General features: G+C 41.3%; 1 protein-coding gene across 2 annotated transcripts; it reads left to right on the top strand.

Moving 5' to 3' along the window:
* The first annotated feature begins 504 nt into the window (after nucleotides 1-504).
* Nucleotides 505-12,605, top strand: sap30bp (SAP30 binding protein). 2 transcript variants are annotated; one of them, XM_068305377.1, is made up of 10 exons: nucleotides 505-632; nucleotides 1,000-1,106; nucleotides 2,444-2,488; nucleotides 5,637-5,676; nucleotides 8,533-8,621; nucleotides 9,582-9,673; nucleotides 9,756-9,868; nucleotides 9,938-9,996; nucleotides 10,581-10,671; nucleotides 10,940-12,605. In XM_068305377.1, the coding sequence occupies exons 1-10, from the start codon at nucleotides 539-541 to the stop codon at nucleotides 11,116-11,118; spliced, it is 909 nt and encodes a 302-aa protein (XP_068161478.1). In that variant the 5' UTR covers nucleotides 505-538; the 3' UTR covers nucleotides 11,119-12,605. The 2 variants fall into 2 exon arrangements, with proteins under 2 accessions (XP_068161478.1, XP_068161477.1); XM_068305376.1 differs by having other exon boundaries at nucleotides 10,937-12,590.
* The last annotated feature ends 5,354 nt before the right edge of the window (nucleotides 12,606-17,959 follow it).

The raw sequence follows: 17,959 nt of genomic DNA, 5'->3' as shown, positions 1-17,959 counted from the left end.
CAAAATAAACAGATATGTACAATATAAAAAGGTATGTGGAATGGTGAAATAAATAAAGATATCAAGACCCTTCATATTGTGGCAGCATTATTTGTGTTGGTATGAAGGTTGTCAAAGTCCAAACATAAGATGTAGTCCTCTTGTTTCTTTCTGAGGTAGGTTTGTTTGTTTACACACACACACACACACACACACACACACACACACACACACACACACACACACACACACACACACACACACACACACACACACACACACACACACACACACACACGCACGCACACACACACACACACACACACACACACACAGTATATGTGTGTGTGTGTGGGTGTGTGTGTTTTATCAATAATTATAAATAATTACTATGACTCAGTGTGAAATAAAACAAACAAACCAATACGCAAAAAAACAAACTTCCAGCAGGACTTAGTTAAAGTAACAAGAGGACTACATCTCCCAAAGCTGGGAGCGGCTACGATTTCGGTGACGTTATTAATCTGCGACGCCTTTCGTTTATGCGACGTACCGGACAATGTCTGGCGCTAAAAAGAGTGTTCTTCTCTCGTCTTTGGCTGACTATGGAGACGATTCAGAGCCTGACTCTGAGCCCGACATAGACGAGACAGGTAACACAAAGAAGACTGAATTATCCTGGACGTATACCGCGGACTTACTAGGCGGGCTGTAAGCTAAAGCTAGCTAACACATGAAGACATTTAGTTATTTCAGATCAACGGTTTTTCACCATTTTCACCTTATTAATACGGTGAAACACGGAAATCTTCTGGTTTCAGTACTTCTAAATATCAAACAGTGTCTAGGCTAAAAGCGTATGTGTTGTTTTGTTTCAGTTGAATGTGTGTTAGTGTTCTCGTAACCGTGAAGCTTTGCTGCTGATGTTTGTGTTTGCTGATCATGTTGTTTGTCATCGTGTAGTTATTTGACATCCGTGTGGTGTTTTCTGTGTCCCTGTCTCTCCCTGTCTGTCACTAGGGGACCATGGAGGTCTGGTGTACAGTTATGGAGACGATGACCTGAACCGAACTGAAGGTCCAAATGACAAGGTGTCAGAAGATGAAGACAGCAGAGAGAGCAACTCGGTTAGTATCTGCATATAGGGTTGAAAGCACGTTTTTCTTTCGTGAGGAACAGGATGTCCTCTAGGTTTCATCTCTACTGACTTCTCAGTTGGTTTTCACACACTTTCGTACCTTTGAAACACTTATTAAGTGTTGGAAATGTTTTGCTGACTGGACCTGATCCTCTTCACTGAACTTTAGCTGTAAATTTGTAAGTCAGTTTGTTTTGACATTGTTGATAGCTGATCTCCTGTTACGTGTCACCAGGACTGTCCTGTTCTGTATTAAATTCTTTTTTTCAACAATGAGCTGTTGATTTGTCACAATATCAGTTAAAGCAATCCAGTATACATTCATTCATCCAATTAGAATATATTATTATCTAATTTCTATTACTTAGTTAAATTAAACACCTACTGTAGAAAAAGGACAACTACACAATGCTAAATTCGCAGACAACAACTTTATTGAACCCTTAATATTAATAATTTGTAGATTGTGTGATTCCATACAAAACAGTTGTATTTGCAGATTGCCTTTCACATTTAAGTATGTCATCTTTTTTTATACATCTCAACAGTTTATTGAAAATAGTGTTTTAGCAGCTGCCTTTGACTGTCCCCTACAAAATTCAGAACATTTTTAGTTTACTATTTGTTTTTACTTTTTTTATAGCTATAAATTTAAGAATATAAAGCAAGTACATCAGACACATCCCACAAGATATGAAATCCAATACAAAGTGCATGTACAAACTATTACATCAATCATTGCGGACAGCGTGTCAACAATATACAATACATATGATACTTATAAATGTCACATAAATGAAGAATGTCTACAGTGCTGTTTTATTGATTTACATTACAGTGACTGTCAGCTTTAACCTTGAGGAAACAAATGATATCAGAATTGAGATTTCTAGCTTCAAGCAACTTGATGGATGAGGAGTTGCATCTCACATTGCATGGCTGTTATGTTGACAGTTTGCTTCCTGCCTGTGATCTGTTCCTGTCTGCTGCTTTCTTCTCTCAAAGTGCATGAAACAAAAATAATTTTAATGTACCAGCATATCCACTGATTATGATAATTTTTTTCAGACTTTTGTACCCCCACCTTTGGGGGTAGAACTGATTGAGTGTCCCCGATATCTATAAAGACATTTGTGCCGTTTGTCAACTTGTGCCAGTCTTGACATTTACTATCATTGTTGAATAGACTACTGTGTCAGACTCGGACTTGTGTTATTGAACGGTTCTGCTGGTCGTCACTCGATGCTGGTTTTCGTCTGCTCTGCATCTCTGCGTAGTCTATTCTGATCCTTAGGTTGTTAACTTTCTGCGTTCTTGTTTTTGTAGGAAATGGACGAGTCTGAAGAGGGGAGAGACGCAGATGATGTTGAGGTATTTGAACCCCCACCTGGTGTGGGATGGCTGTGATATTGAGGAGGATCAAGCTTTACTTTATTTGTTTTGTGACTAACCGAAAGCGATGGCTGTTTTGAAGCTGCTGCCACATGCTATTGAGGAGCTTCTTCACTAGATGGTGCTGTGGGCTTGTTTTTGTGTGTGTGTGTGTGTGTGTGTGTGTGTGTGTGTGTGTGTGTGTGTGTGTGTGTGTGTGTGTGTGTGTGTGTGTGTGTGTGTGTGTGTGTGTGTGTGTGTGTGTGTCATATTAACGCTCGAATAACAAATGAGGCTGACCAGTTCAGTGGTTTGTGTTTGAAGTATGCTTCAGGCTGCTTGAATGAAGCATCTTGGTGTGAATCATTACAAGTGAAGAGCTCAGCCAACAGTGTGCCATTTTAGAGCACACTGCTTGGACCTACACACACACTGCACTAACCCCACCCTGTGTGTTTGTGTCTGAAAGCTATGGGAGCTTGCTGCTGCACTGCTTGGTATAGGTCAGTTAAGAGAGAATGAGTCACAAACCAAACATGCAGAAACATTACAATTATAGGGTGCCTGCTCTGTTTAGACTTTGTTTTTCAGTTTGTTTGTGATTGATCATAACCTGATAAAATAGTGCATTTGAGATTTTGTTGTGCAAGTATGGATAAGTCATGATGCACAGAGTACAGCATTAGCTTTAAAAGGCTTTATTGCTTTATTGGTAAGGTATAATGCATGTGTGTAATTGCGGCAGACAAAACTTTCCTGCAAAGTCATGGAAACTGCATCATTTAATTTGTAAGTTTAAATTCAACAATTCTTATCTTAACTAGGTTTTTATGCAGCCCTTGGGAGTTTTGTGACAGATCAGATTTTAAACCTTGAGGGTTTTATTTTTAATGCCCCCTGATTACAGTACTTTGTTAGGCGATACGATGCTTTATAAACTCTCAAAACACACGTCATCTCTGTGTGTTTATCTGCAGGGCGAATGGGATTGTCAGTAGAAGGACTGTTTTCCTCTTGTTAACTGATTGTTGGCTTTGTCCTTCTCTTGTTGGATAAAATTAGCATTAAAACAGCTAGTATATGCACTGTTACAAGTGACTGAATGTACGGGAACCTGTTAGCTGTTGTCTGTGAGTAGAACAGAAGCTGATGGTGCTTTGATACATTTTTGGCTAATGATGGAAGAGGGTCACCACACAGTACTGATTTAGAGGAGTGACTGAATGCTAAGGAAAAAACATTTCCCATTCACAAGGTTATATTTGAATTAAGCATTGAACTGACATATTGTTTATGTGGAACTGGAAGTTTGTAGTTTTGGTTTCTACTCCAAAAAAAAGTTTTTGTTTAGGAAAATAGGGCAGCAGCTATTTTTTTTTATCTTGAACTGGCATGAGCTTCAGTGCATGATTCATTGTAATGGTCAGTATGCTAACAGGCTAAACTGTGAGGCTGAATAAAATATTAAGAATGTTCACATTAAGCCTTTAAGATGACACTAGCAATAGCCCAAGATGCTGTTACGTAAACGTCATAAGAATGCATGAAGTCCATTGTCAATTCTCATGGCTCAGTGTGTCGACTCATCACAGAGGACAAACCAGTTAAAGCTTGGATTGTTCTAAATCGTAACTGTAAAGCAGTCATTTGTGACTGTAATTCATTTCAGTCGATTGACACAACACTTTATTTCACAAAATAGTGTTTTTAGAGATTAATGGTTAGAGACAAGTCATTGTTTGACTTCCATTCTCTGAATTCCACTTCAGCTCAACTTAAGCTCATATCTGACTAACACTCCTTCCACTTAGCTGCAACTTTTAACATGGCCAGACTTGTAGTGAATTATGTCTTTTTTAATACCGTTCTTTTCCAAACTGACAACCGAGTTGATGTTGGAATATCGTGCAGGACTAGACATGTAGTTCGCTGAGTGGCGTCACACAAGACCAGATGATCATTTGCAATGTTCTTCTCTTCCAAAATGAGCTTTTGAAGAGAAAGCAAAAGCAAAAAGCCATACCATTTGTCCAGTCATACCTTGAATAATGCTTCATGTTTGACAACTGGAGGGGGGGGCATTTGCAGTATTCACCTTCAAATTGTCAAATTGGAATCTAAACCCAGATAAACCTGAAGACGTCTCACTCCAGAGCCAAGAAGATGTCAAACATATGTTTTCACTAACTGAGAATGAGCCGGGGTTTGTTTTGTCAGAAAAGGACTTTTAAAGCAACCAAAAAAGAGAAAATTATTATTGTCTGTCTGTGTATGAAAAGCGTGATATACAGTATGAAGAGAAAGTTAATTTTTCTTTCACCTATGCAAATTCATCTCCAACACATTTAGGAAGCTAGAGTGAATGTTTAGCACCTGACTTGATGTGTTTAACACAAAGTAAACTTGAACTAAATTCTTCCTTAATAAACTCTTTGGAATTATACCAATGTGACCCCTGACCTTCCTGTGAAGTAAATTGGAAGCAGGTCTGTGAAGTGATTTTTAATCGGTTCTCAAACAGCAGGCAATGTTCATTTAATCATTTACTTGTCTAGTTGGGATTTCTGCCTGCATTCTCTGCTGTGCCCCATCTTTCTGTCCCTCTCCTCCTCCTCTTCCGCCTTCTCCTTCCTGTGCTTCGTCCAGCTTCAGGACAAATCCTTTGAGGTGACTGTGTGGTTTCTGGTTGATGATGTGATGCTTGTGGATAGCATCACTGTTCCTTTGTGCTGAACCTGTGTTGCAGCCACAGTGCTGGCACAATGTGCAGCATAGATGAGAGGCTGCATGAGACGAGGTCCTCCTGCTGACTCCAGGCATTCTTTGGAAATTAAACAGATATACTTTTCTGGTTTCTACTCCTTCTTGGAAGCAGTTCCCCTGTCAGCCTTTATTCTGTGCAGAGCTTGAATTGTAGTTTTATGGCACAAATGGAATGTGCTCTTTGTTATCCAGCTTCATGTCTTTCCTGAGAGCTGCAAGGTCAACTCGCCAGCCCATAATTACCTGTTTGGAAACATGGTTAATTAATATCCACCTCAGGTCCTACTAACATTAATGATTGAATTTTCCCATTTAAAGGAGATCTAAATGTCCCATTTATCCCTCTATGTCCTCTCCCTTTTTCTTCCCTCTTGTTTTTGTGCAGATCTCAGAAGCAGAAAGAAAGGACCCCCACGAACTTGTTGGTGAGTACACATCCACTGACATGAAAATCAATGTTTTGTAATTTTTTGCTATGTATGCTCTTGACTCGTATGAAACTTGTTCTTTAACATACATTAAATGAAGTTGAGTCTTTTTGACCGAGGTTGCATCATCACTTTCAAATCTACAGAGAATCCTGTCAGTACTGTTTTCCATGTCCGTCAAGAAGATCAGTCTTCAGACAGGCAGCGTTTAATTACAGCAAAAACCCAAGTACATTCAATACTTTTGGTTAGTGCAAGCAGCTCATTCACCCAGTTCTCATTCTTTCATAATGAATCCTTTTATGATTCATTAGATAATGAAGGAGACTTGCAGCTTCTTCATTGTCCAACGGGATGGATTTTACTGGCCAAGCATGCAAACACATTAAAGGAATTAGAATTTACAGTTCATTCCAACGTCGTCCACCATTACCTCACTGGTTTAGAATTTGGACTTTGACTGATTTTCCTTGTCCTCGTCTGCAGATGAGTGAAGACATGTATATGGACCTAATTCACAATGAGACACAGTGAAAGTATCTTACAGCTTACTTTTAGCTGTGTCAACGGGGTGTTGCTGCAGTGAATCACTGAGCATTTGCGTTAGTCTGCTGATTGACAGATGGCTTGTGGGAGATGGCTGTGGTTAGTGAGTGGTGACTGACCTGCCCAGGTGTGTAACTGAACATCAGATCAACAGGATGTGAGTTATGGGGTGTGGCATTTCTCGCATTAGTCTGGTGAACTCGTCACTTTTGACGCTGATGGTTTCCTCGGAGCCTGCAGCCAGAGTTAGGGACGCTGCTTCTGGTAGTTAAAGCTGTTGGTGTGAGTCATAGCTTGAGCCCTGAGTCTTTACAGAACTACAGTGGAGCTCGGCGCTTCTATCAGGAAATGTCAAAGTGCATCTTGCCAAAGGCCTCCATCAGCAGCCTGAAAATGGCTCTTTGTTCACGCACTGAAGGGACAGACATTGTCTGCCCGCAAAAAGACCGTCAGGGGCCCAGATTGTGACTTTCTGTGTGAGTCTGGAGGAGAGATGGAATAAAGCTGCAGAATAGAATCCTCGCACTGTTATATGCTGCATCTCCAAGCCTTTTCTGACAGTGCTACCGTTATATGAGAATGTTCCTATCACAATTAGCCAAATTATAAACAGGGATATTTATTACACAGGCAGTGATTTATTCACACTTCCTGTGTTACTGTGGAGGCTTGTCTCTATCTTCTTCTTTTCCTTTCGGCTTTTCCCTTCAGGGGTCGCCACAGCGAATCAATTGCCTCCATCTAACCCTGTCTTCTGCATCCTCTTCTCCTCCTCTCCTTATTTTACTCACAGTAGTCCAATTTCCACCGGCACCCTCTAGGTCAACAGCACTGATGGCGGTCGTTGTTGACCGATCCGGTATGGAAGTAATAGGTTTGATTCGCATATTTGATTTGGCAGAAGTTTTACGTCTGATGCCCTTCCTGACACAACACTCTGTATTTATCCGTGCTTGTGACCGGCACAATAAGACACTGGCTTGTGCCCTCTTGCGGCTACATTAGGCTTCAGTCTCTGTCATGGTGCTTAAATAGAGTTTATCCAACAAGGTTAGAAAAGTGTCACCTAAATCTCCTGTTGTCTGGGCTGGATTAACAAACTTCCACAAATGATAAACCCTGTTGTAGCTACAATGAATAATTGTCATGGGAGAGAGTTAAAAGTAATTCCAGGCTACCATGTAAACCCTGTGAGTCATCTGACTTGCCTCATCAGGTTTTTCTTTGTTGGAGGCCACAACATTTTCCTACGTATTAATATGAGGCTCACAAGTCATTACATACATGGAACCATTTGTCTTCCCGTAACTGCATACATCCTTTGTTTTGGCTGCTTCGAGCAAAACGTTCACTATATGCTTAATGTTAGCAGCCCCTCCTTCCCTTCTGTGGGGGGTGGTGAGTGAATCACAGCTATACCAGTGATATAGCTGTGATTCACCATCTCCCTCCTCCACAATAGGAGGGAGATGGTGCTGTGCCAACGGAGCTCAGGGTGGCAAGCCAGTGTGGATCTGTGGTTCCACCGGATACACACACACCGTGAAAATCAGCTAAGGTGGTGACTGCAAATGGCTGATACTGCAGCTATGTTTGAGAGTTGATGCTCTTTTGTGTACAGAAAGGCAAGGCTGAAAGACGGCACATGAGGAAAACATCTTTACACATCCATTCAAGTTTTTACTTGTCCACATTCTGTGCAGAACATTGGAAGGAAGAGACACGCTCCCTGCGTTTGCACTGGTGTGCACATACTCACACAGCACAGGCTGGATCAGCATTAACTCACAGCGTGATTGATGGTGCTGATTGACTGTCTGAATAGGGTAAGGGTGACATAAAGGAATGCCTGGCCTGCAGTCAGAGAAAGCAGAGAGACAGACGAGTGGAACAGGGAGAGCAAAACAAGGGATGGGTCCGCGGGGAGAGAAGGAGGTAGAGGAGGGGAGCCTCCCTTTTCCTCACAAGCGATGACAACAGCCACACCCCGCCTGGGATGTGTGCTCCTCATATCACACTGCCTCCTAAAACTACCGGCACACACGTAGGAGGGATGCTCAGGAATTCAGTAGCTATGTCATTTATCGCACAGTGAACCTTTGTTTTGTTAGCCGAAGCTGTTCTCCAGGTCATATTCATATCCCAGTGATATGCATTTGTTCAAACAACAACAGCGTCGATTCGTCACTCTGTTTGTGTAACAACAATCCCTTAAGCTGGTTCTCATATGACATGTGAAGACCTGCAAGACAGGCAGAGAGGGAAAGTTCAAGCAGAAGAACTCATGTGTTTCTGTCTTTGTCACAGCTCTGTTTACAGAGAAAGTGAGGAACATGTCACCTGATGAGATCAGGATCCCCCCTGACCCTCCAGGACGCTGCTCCAGCCAACTACAGGTAGTCACCTCTCCCTGTACAGCTTCATTTAACCACATCAGTCTGACTGCAAATGGCTTCTGGGTGGCCTATCTGGGGTTGTGACTATTGGTGAGAGCTTAATCGAGTAGCTTAACCTTTGCTCCAAACCAAGATCTCACTTTTTCTTTACTCTCATCTGTGGTGGAAATAAACTCATACAATCTCCCCTGATATTAAGATAGCAGCAGGACTGCTCAAGTCACGAGGCAACACACACACACACATGTAAGCTCAGATTGTGTTTACACCATGTTGAAGTTCAGTTGGATTTCACGAACACAAGACTCCAGACTAAATTTCTGCTCTAATTCTACTGGTCTTCCTGAAACACTTTAAGTGAAACCAATATGAAATGAATTCTATACATTACCTTTTAAGTCCAAGTAGTCAAAAAGTTTTAGAAACTGAAGACAGTTTGAACGTGACTTCATCATGGAGCAGTTTTTGTGTCTAAATTAAACAAACTCAGTGGGACCATGAGTTCAGAATGTACTCGTATCGATCGTGTTCAATCCTGTGTTGGAGCTAACACTAACCACCCCCCAGCCATCAGTGTGTCAGGCAGGAAAACACTGCTAGGAGGTAACTTGGAAGCACAAAGTTAAAAACAGCATTTCTTTTCCCAGCATTCCCGTCTTCCTTAGGCTTCATTTATTACTCCAGATGCCTTGGCTGCAGCTGCCAGCTCCTTGTGGCTCGGTTTAACCTCGTTGTCAGATTTTTCCTGAGGGCATTAGAGGCTTCATGGACAATAGCTCCATTCACCCTGACCCGGGCTTGAGCAGAGGCGATGTTATTATGGTTTTGTTTATTTGACAACATTGATGGTGGATCCTGCCAGATGCAATATGGAAGAAGCTGAGTCTGAGCTCAGACACTCGTATTTTTCTGATGAAAGACGACCTAATGGCCCTGACTGATCTGTTTTTTTTATAATAGGACAAGATCCAGAAGCTGTATGAGAGGAAGCTCCACGGGGATTTTAACATTAACAGCCACATCCAGAAGAAGAAAGAGTTTCGAAACCCTAGGTATGCTGCTCAGCCCAAGAAGAAACCAAACGAAACTAACTGCCTGTCAGAGGAGAAAATAACTGTTGTGTTTTTCTTTCAGTATTTATGAGAAGCTCATACAGTTCTGTGGCATCGATCAGCTTGGAACAAACTACCCAAAAGAAATGTTTGATCCTCATGGCTGGTCAGAAGACTCATACTACGAGGCTCTAGGTGAGCAGCGGTATTTCTTCACAACAGCTCTGTGTGATTGAAGCTCATGTATGTGTGTCGTCCTTGCAGCGAAAGCCCAGAAGGTGGAGATGGACAAACTGGAGAAAGCCAAGAAGGAGCGGACAAAGGTGAGTCTTAAAAACAGAGACTCTTCATCTATGTATCAGGATCAATTCTTCACCAGCTGGACTTCATTTCTACTTTCCACCCATCATCCAAGCTTAGTTCTCGTAACGGCAGCTCAGGCCAAGCCCAGGGCTGCTGATCAGCTTAGCTGAAACATTTTGTTGTTTTTTTTCATCTTATGTACTTATATGTTTAATTTTGACTGTTATTAATTTATTCATTTATTTAGAAACCGTCAACCAGCCTTTCAGTGCTGGGACTTAACGGTGATGACATTGTACACAAAACCAGCCCTTGTGGTTGGAAAACAACTCAGCTGAGTTAAGAACTGGACTCGAATGAACATGCACACTAAAGGAGCTGATGTGTTCCTGTCCACTTTAAAAAGCAATTGCTGGTACGCAAGTTCCAGCAATGTTAATGCCAGAGGAAAAAGAATCTGATGTGAGAAAGAAACGGGAAATGAATCCTTTTTATTCTTCACTCTATAGATACTTTCAATGTGGCCTTGAGGAGAGTAGACAGGTTTTAGCTGTAGAGACATGTCACAATTAAAATCAGTGATTTGATCAACTTTGCTTCACAGATCGAGTTTGTCACAGGGACTAAGAAGGGCACCAACCCCACCAACACAGCAGCCTCCACCAGCAGCAGCAGCACCACTACCACTGCCACAGGTAAAGTCAACCACGGCTTCTCTGAGATCAAAGATACAAGATCATTTTAAATCCTGAACATCCACCAGGATGCTGCTGAGATTACAAAATAAGCAGCATTCATGTTGTGGATATTGGACCAAGATTAACTTCCTAACTATTTGTAATGTCACAAATGATCCTCGTATGCATCCTTAAATCACTATTGTACTTCTGCGGTAATTATGAAAATGGCCTTAGCGTCTCTACATACATCATTCACTCCTCTCTTCTTTGTTTCCCTCAGCAGATGCCCAGAAGAGGAAAAGCAAATGGGACTCTGCAATCCCTGTGACTCTGGCCCAGCCCACCATCATTACCACTACTGCTACCCTGCCTGCTGTTGTCTCCGTAACAACAACCGCCAGCGGCACCAAGACCACCGTCATCTCTGCAGTAGGAACAATATCAAAGAAGGGAAAGCAGTGAGCAGAGAGACAAAACATGTTGTGAATAAAGTAATCAGTATTGAGTAAATGAATTAGTCTTGAATAAATGAACAGATGTTGCCTTTTCAGATTGATTGACTGTTTTTTTCCATGTCTACAAACCACCATTCTGAGGTCATGTCATACTGACAGTCAAACCTGTGCATGAAATCCAAACCAGGTGGGCACCCTGTTCACTGCTGAGGTTATTTGTGGATAAAGTCTGTGGTTCCACTGTTATAACAAACCAGCTAATCTCAATCTATACATCTGAATCAAACAACACTCCTGCATAATGACTGGCAAGAAGTGGATTCAGTCCAGGCTAAAGAATTTATTTTCTTTCAGAGCACACATACACACACACAGACACACAGACACAGACACACACACACACACACACACACACACACTGGCTTCTCATGACATACATGTGTGCTCCAGGTGTAGATCTCACACATACTTTTCCTCACCTCATCTTCTGAAGCTCCACTCGGTTAAAGAGAAGTGTGAGTCGGCCAACTGACCTGTGAACAGTTTGAAGCCGAGCCCCTACTATTTGTTGACTGTTCAAGCTGCTGATCTTGGCCATAACATTTCAAGGGTGTGCTTTTAACTAAACATTAAAAATATGCAAAGATTACTCTCTTGTAACGATGGGATGACCGAGTGATCAGAGTTGTGAAACTTGAGTTTCTTGTGCCTGATGCGCAAGAAACTGCAAAGGTCCGCTTAAAAAAAAAGAACATCTTCTCAGGTTACTGGAAGCACACCGGCCTGGAGTCAAGGGTTTTGTTGAAACACCCTTATTAAGCAAGACCTGTCAAAGTAAACAACCAGTCAGTTTCTCAAAATGAGTAAACTGATCGACATCTTTTCAGTCGTTTCCTGAAAAACATCCATTGAGGGAAGAAATGACCAGAGAGTATTCTTTTTTCTACTTTTTCTACTTACTATTTCAGCAAAAGAGGTTATGTTGTCACCCATGTTAAGTGTTTGTTGGCTGGATTATTTGGCTGGATTATTCAAAGTACATTGTACCAATTTCCAGGAAATGCATCAGACTGGTCATCGGTCAGGAAAGGAAAACTTCAAATTTTGTTGTAGATCAAGATAAAGGGTCAGATACAGGAAACCATTTTTGTCTTTATGTTGCTGATCTCTGTGTTGAATGAAGTCAACAAGACTTGTGGGATTGTTCTATGATTGTATGCAATACAGAGATCTACTGTATTGATTTGGCATATCCACAGAAACTGTACTTCATTCCTCTCGAGATCTCTTAACATAAACAAAGATACAGATAGTGGGATAACAGGCTTTTGAAACAACCATTGCTTAATAAAATGTATCTGACATGTCTAGACACAATATTATGTTTAATGCTATGTTGAATCGTATTTATGGACTTACTATTTCATAGTCTAACTCTAAAAAGTTAGGCGTTCAAATAAAACATCATGAATTAACAACAAGCATTTTAGTGTTTTATCATTGTTAGATCATTGGAGATAATGAAAGTACACAACTCATCAAAATGCAGCCACCCACAACAACACCACAGACCTCCAGGAGTACACAGAGACACTGCATACAAGAGGAAATGCATGGATGATGTCACAGTCACCAGAACCATCTCCATTCAAGCCAACCAGAAGCCATGGCTGACAGGGGAAGTTCACAGGCTCCTGAGGGCACGTAACGCGGCCTTCAGAGCGGGGAACGAGGTGGGCCTACTAAGGACAGCTAGGACCAACCTGTCACGAGTCATCAGAGTGGCCAAGAGACAGTACTCCAGGAGGACGACCACCCACTTCAGCGATAGCAGAGACACCAGGAACTTGTGGCGGGGGTTTCAGTCCATTACGGACTACAAGCCCCTTCCGCAGTCCTGCTGCAGCTCCACCACTCTGCTGAATCAGCTAAATGGCTTCTTTGCGTGCTATGAGGCAGACAACAGCATCCTGGCACAGAAGAGTCCACTCCCAGAACCAGCAGGCTCAAAGACAGTTTATTTCACCAGGCAGTCTGGAGGCTCACCCCCCTCAGCACCTGACTACCCCCCCCCCCCCCCCCCCCCGTCAGCTCAGGAACTGTGCACTTCCCCTACGGGATTAGAGAGTGTATAGAGATGTTTACCATCCCTTTGTGTTTTGTTTCATACTTTGTGCTGTTCTGTCTGTTGTGATGCCTGTGTTGTACTGCCAGTGTTGTACTGCCTGTGTTGTACTGCCTGTTGTACTGCCTGCTTACCGTGGGTCTGAGAGGACTGCAATTTCATCTGTGCTGTTTGTCGTGCATATATGGTACGTTTGACAATCAAGCTGACTTTGACTTTGAAAATGTCCAACACAAGTCTAGTTGTTTTCAGCTGTTAGTGCTACAAATGATAGCATCATTGTTGCAGAGCTATTTATTACACAATAACTGATGATTTACACAAAACGTTGTGCAGTGATGAGGCAAGTACGTTAAATTTTGATGCAGTTATGGACTGAAGAGCAAGGGATTTGTATCTAACCTTGAGAGCAAGATCAGTCAACTTTTACTAATTATAGAAAAAACTACAGAACCAGTTTCTGTGTGGTCATAAGGATCATGCACTTTCTGTGATAAATAATTTAAAAGCACGTTTTGTAATGATGGAGGACCCCTTGACGACAACTGATTTAGAGGGGGTCCATGATGTGAAAAAGTTTGTGACACATCACTCAAAGGAACAGACTGAGTCTTACCCTCCAATCTTTCATAACATTCAGGTGAATCATACTAGTGTTTAATCTCTAAGAAAATTTAGTTAGATATTTGGTTTAGTAGATGAAGATATTTTTGTGCTTTTATTGTAGCTCGACAAGTTGATGCAGAGTCTGGAATCCAGAATTCCTTTAGAATTCCAAGACCTCTCTCTGACATGTTAAGTTGGCATTCACGTTTGGCTTCCTTCCCGCAGAGTAAATGCCCTCCCAACTGCAGCAACTCAATTTTATGGTCCCTATAAAAAGATTGTACTTAAACATTATATGTGAAATTCTTCATATATAATAAATAACATTTAAAGAACTGGTCTATGCAAAAACATTTTGTCTTCAATCCAGTATACAGTACTGTAGTTGAAGCTGTGTCAATATAATAAACCAGTGTGTGATCATTTCTTAATCCTTTTTGATATTAAGTTATGTTGAATTGACTTGATGATGTGAATAAAAACAGGGTCTATATATTCTATACAAAACTTAATAACAACTTTTTATGAAAAAATATTGCATTAAAAATTCTAAAACAGGGAAAAATCTGCACCTTTAAATTAAAAATACCAGGCCTATTCAGTCATATACCTGTATCAGCTGAATGTTTGAATACACATTTTTTAAAATACATTTTAGCTCGATGGTTCTCCAAATTTCTTTTTTTTTTTATTTTAAAATTATAAATCACATTCAGGGTGTGAGGAGTTTCGCATGTGTCCGTGGAGGAAAGCTCCCGTGATAGTTGGTCACTTTAAGTCGACGTCATTGCAGGTGTGTTAGGTCCTGTGAGAGCGCGCCCACCCCTCGGGCCGCGCGACAGCCTCTTCAGCGTACGGAACAAGCCACAGCTTTCACCTCAATTAGACCCATCCGCCACGCTGGTCCGTTTAAGTAACAGAATTATGAATACTAAGTTATTAATAAATAATAAGATAGATAAGTTGGTATTAAAATGTTTTTTTGGTACTTCTAATATATTTTGTTATCATATACAGTAAATCCAATTAACATTTAGCGAGTCGTTAGCCTGTGTTAAAACCACGTTTCTGTCGTGTTTTCACTACTATGTGGGCTCTGCTTCCACATCACTGTGGGCGAGATGTCTGGTGTCTGAATGGACTCTTTGAGCCCAGAAGAGTTTTTGTCATGTAAATTTGTGAGGACGAATCTCAGACTGGACTCGGTCTCAGTGGAGCAATGATGAGCTGATGGTGAACTTCTAAAAAAAATCCCTACGCATTTCATTTTTTCTTCTTCTAATTGTTTCGGTTTGGCTTAAGAGCGTGGGAGGACAGCAACTCCGTGGATTCAGTTGAGTACAGATCAGAGGAGAACTCCACAGTCCACAGTGAGTAACGTCTGTGGCTCTAACCCCACTCAGGAGGGACGGTCACACACAATCTGTGGGTCCAGTGGGCTGATAGATACAGGTGGTGAGAACATTTAATTTAAATTTTAACATCAGAATTCCTGTGGGGTTTTCTCCCACTGAGATTTGGAGGATTCTATCCAGAGTCACTGGGGAAAATCGCAAATCTGATCCATGACTTAAAATGTCTTTAATTACCACAGCAAAACACTGTGGTTTATTATATACACAAGATATTATTATACTAACAATAAATTTACTTAATTTTCAGTGCTGCTAAAACTGTTTATATATCACCAACAAAAGTTAAAAAAAACATTTATTTCATAAAGGTAAGTACACATTTAAAAACAAAATAAAAGCATTTATAAATTTTGTACCAATAAACAAGTAAGACAAGAAGTAAACAGTACTAATAAGAAGAAGCTCAGACAAAATCATGACATGTTAATATGATGACAATGCCTCGACTGCCATGGGGGCGGGGGGGCTTCCAAACCAAAATACAAAGATCCTTTCGCCAATTTTATTTATTTATTTATTTTAATTTTTTAAATAAAAAAAATACAAACATCCTGTCACAATTCTTTTTTGACCTATAGTCCTAGGAGCAGACAGAAGACAGCTGTCTGTGGGAGTGGAGCTGATTCCAACTTTTTATCCTCAGCTCAGGGCCACACAAAAAAGAAACGCACCCAAAAAAAAGCCATTGTCACCTACTTTACAGTTCATTTAGTTCTTGCACGCTTTGCTCTCTCATACAGAGATGGTGCGAGCAGGTTGGGTTGGGTCAGTCCCTTCTAGAACTGTTTGGACTGACATCACCCCCCTCCCCCCCGGGGGGGGGGTGCCTCTTCAGAGAAGTACTCCATTGTACTGGACTAGTTCTGGTTGCTAGGAGCGGTTCTGCGTATGTCTCAGTGCAGACTGTCCAGTGTGGTTTGTACATGAGGAATCAAGAACTGTGGTCTCCTCTGACTCCTTAGGTTAACGCCTTCAAACACAGAGTTGTGTTGAATGTTCAAGTTCAAGTCGTGACAGTCCTATCACGTCTTTTAAAATTTCTTACACTCACAATCAAATTCTAATATTCTAAAGGGAAGAATTTAAAAAAAGGCATTGCAGGAAATAAGGATTCAAAACTGATGAAGTCTGTTAAAAAAGGTTTAGAGAATCTTAAAAGGATCTTTCTCAAACTATTAATAGACTGTTATTTATGGTTTTATAGATAAATCATACATCAATGACACATGAAGTTAATTAGCAGTTATCTGGATCTTCTTATTTTTTGACAGACATTGTGAGACTGAAGTTATGCCTTCAGCAAAATTATGAATCATGAAGTAAATATTAAGAAGATGTGAGTGTATGGAAGCCAAGAATTGCCCAAAGGCACAATTATTTTTAAAGACACTTAGCTCAAGATCATTAGCTAATTATTACACTTGAGTTTTATCATGATAATGGGATAATCCATCTTGCTGTTTTGTGAGAACTGAAGGTTAAACCACTGTTCTTTAACATTTTCCCCTTGTCAATGTCAGGTATTTTACTCATCACCTGTTGCTGCTGGAGTAGGTTTATTATAGTCATTTTTGTTGACGTCTTTAATGAAGCATTTCTTATTTGCTGTTTTTTCAGCAAGAATACTGTACAATCATTTTTTTACAATTTGTGCAGTTTGTTTATTTAGTCTAGATTGTCCTTGTACAGGGCGGCACGGTGGCGCAGTGGTTAGCGCTGCTGCCTCACAACACGGCGGACCCGGGTTCGAGTCCCGCTCTCTGCGTGGGTTCTCTCCGGGTTCTCCGGCTTCCTCCCACCTCCAAAAGCATGCGCTTCAGGTTAATTGGCCGGTCCCAAATTGACCATAGGAGTGAGTGTGTGTGTGTGTGTGAATGTATGTTTGTTTGTATGTGGCTCCGCGGTACACTGGCGTCGTGCCCGGAGTGTCCCCCGCCTCACGCCCTGAGACTGCCAGGATAGGCACTGGCTACCCCGCGACCTGCGTTAGCGGATTAAGCGGGTTGGAAAATGAATGAATGTCCTTGTACATTTACTGCAGAAGAAGAAAATGGGATGAGAGCTGCTGGATAAGCACTTGGAGAGCATGGCAGGGCTCCATCATAACGTAGTGCTCAGGCCTCGCAGCGCGTGGTGGGGTCGACCCCCTGTACAAACGGATCGAGGGTCCCCATTTAATATGATTATGTTTACATGTCCAACATCTGATCTGAAGTTAGCTTTGCATGTTTAGTTATAGAATATTTATGACTAAAATAATCATACATTCTGTTGTCCTGGATATATGGATTTGAAACAAAAAGAGTCATGGAATAGAACTCCTATAACCCTTATAGAAAGGCCCCTGGGGTCTCTGGACCTCACTGAAATATATTCATGTGAGTGAATGACAGGGATCACAATCTAACAACAGGGCCAGCCGTTAAAATCTTCTGTATTTATGGGTCTTATTTAACTCTACCATGTGGAGTTAGTGGTGACGGATCATAGAATGGTTATTTCCTTGTGTAAAAAATGATCTGACAAGGCCAAATCAGGAAGCATGGATTTGTGTCTGTTTGGAAGATGATCATAAAGGTTGTTTCGGACTGAGAACTTGTTGGCCTCTATATGAGAAATATTTCAATTGGTGACTCTTTCGCTGTGGGATGGTCTCCACTGTCAGTGGCTTTGTGTGCTCCTTTTCAAACGATGCAATTAAA

This window comes from Antennarius striatus, chromosome 21 (assembly GCF_040054535.1).
Source record: "Antennarius striatus isolate MH-2024 chromosome 21, ASM4005453v1, whole genome shotgun sequence".
NCBI classification, from domain to species: domain Eukaryota; kingdom Metazoa; phylum Chordata; class Actinopteri; order Lophiiformes; family Antennariidae; genus Antennarius; species Antennarius striatus.
This window is presented reverse-complemented; position numbering and strand designations above follow the sequence as displayed.

Bases quoted from the DNA above. Each gene is read 5' to 3' on its own strand.
- sap30bp (XM_068305376.1), top strand. From the start codon at position 539: ATGTCTGGCGCTAAAAAGAGTGTTCTTCTCTCGTCTTTGGCTGACTAT. The intron at 8,622-9,581 runs GTAGTCACCTCT...TTTTTATAATAG, and splicing joins GCTGCTCCAGCCAACTACAG to GACAAGATCCAGAAGCTGTA. The intron at 9,869-9,937 runs GTGAGCAGCGGT...TCGTCCTTGCAG, and splicing joins CTCATACTACGAGGCTCTAG to CGAAAGCCCAGAAGGTGGAG.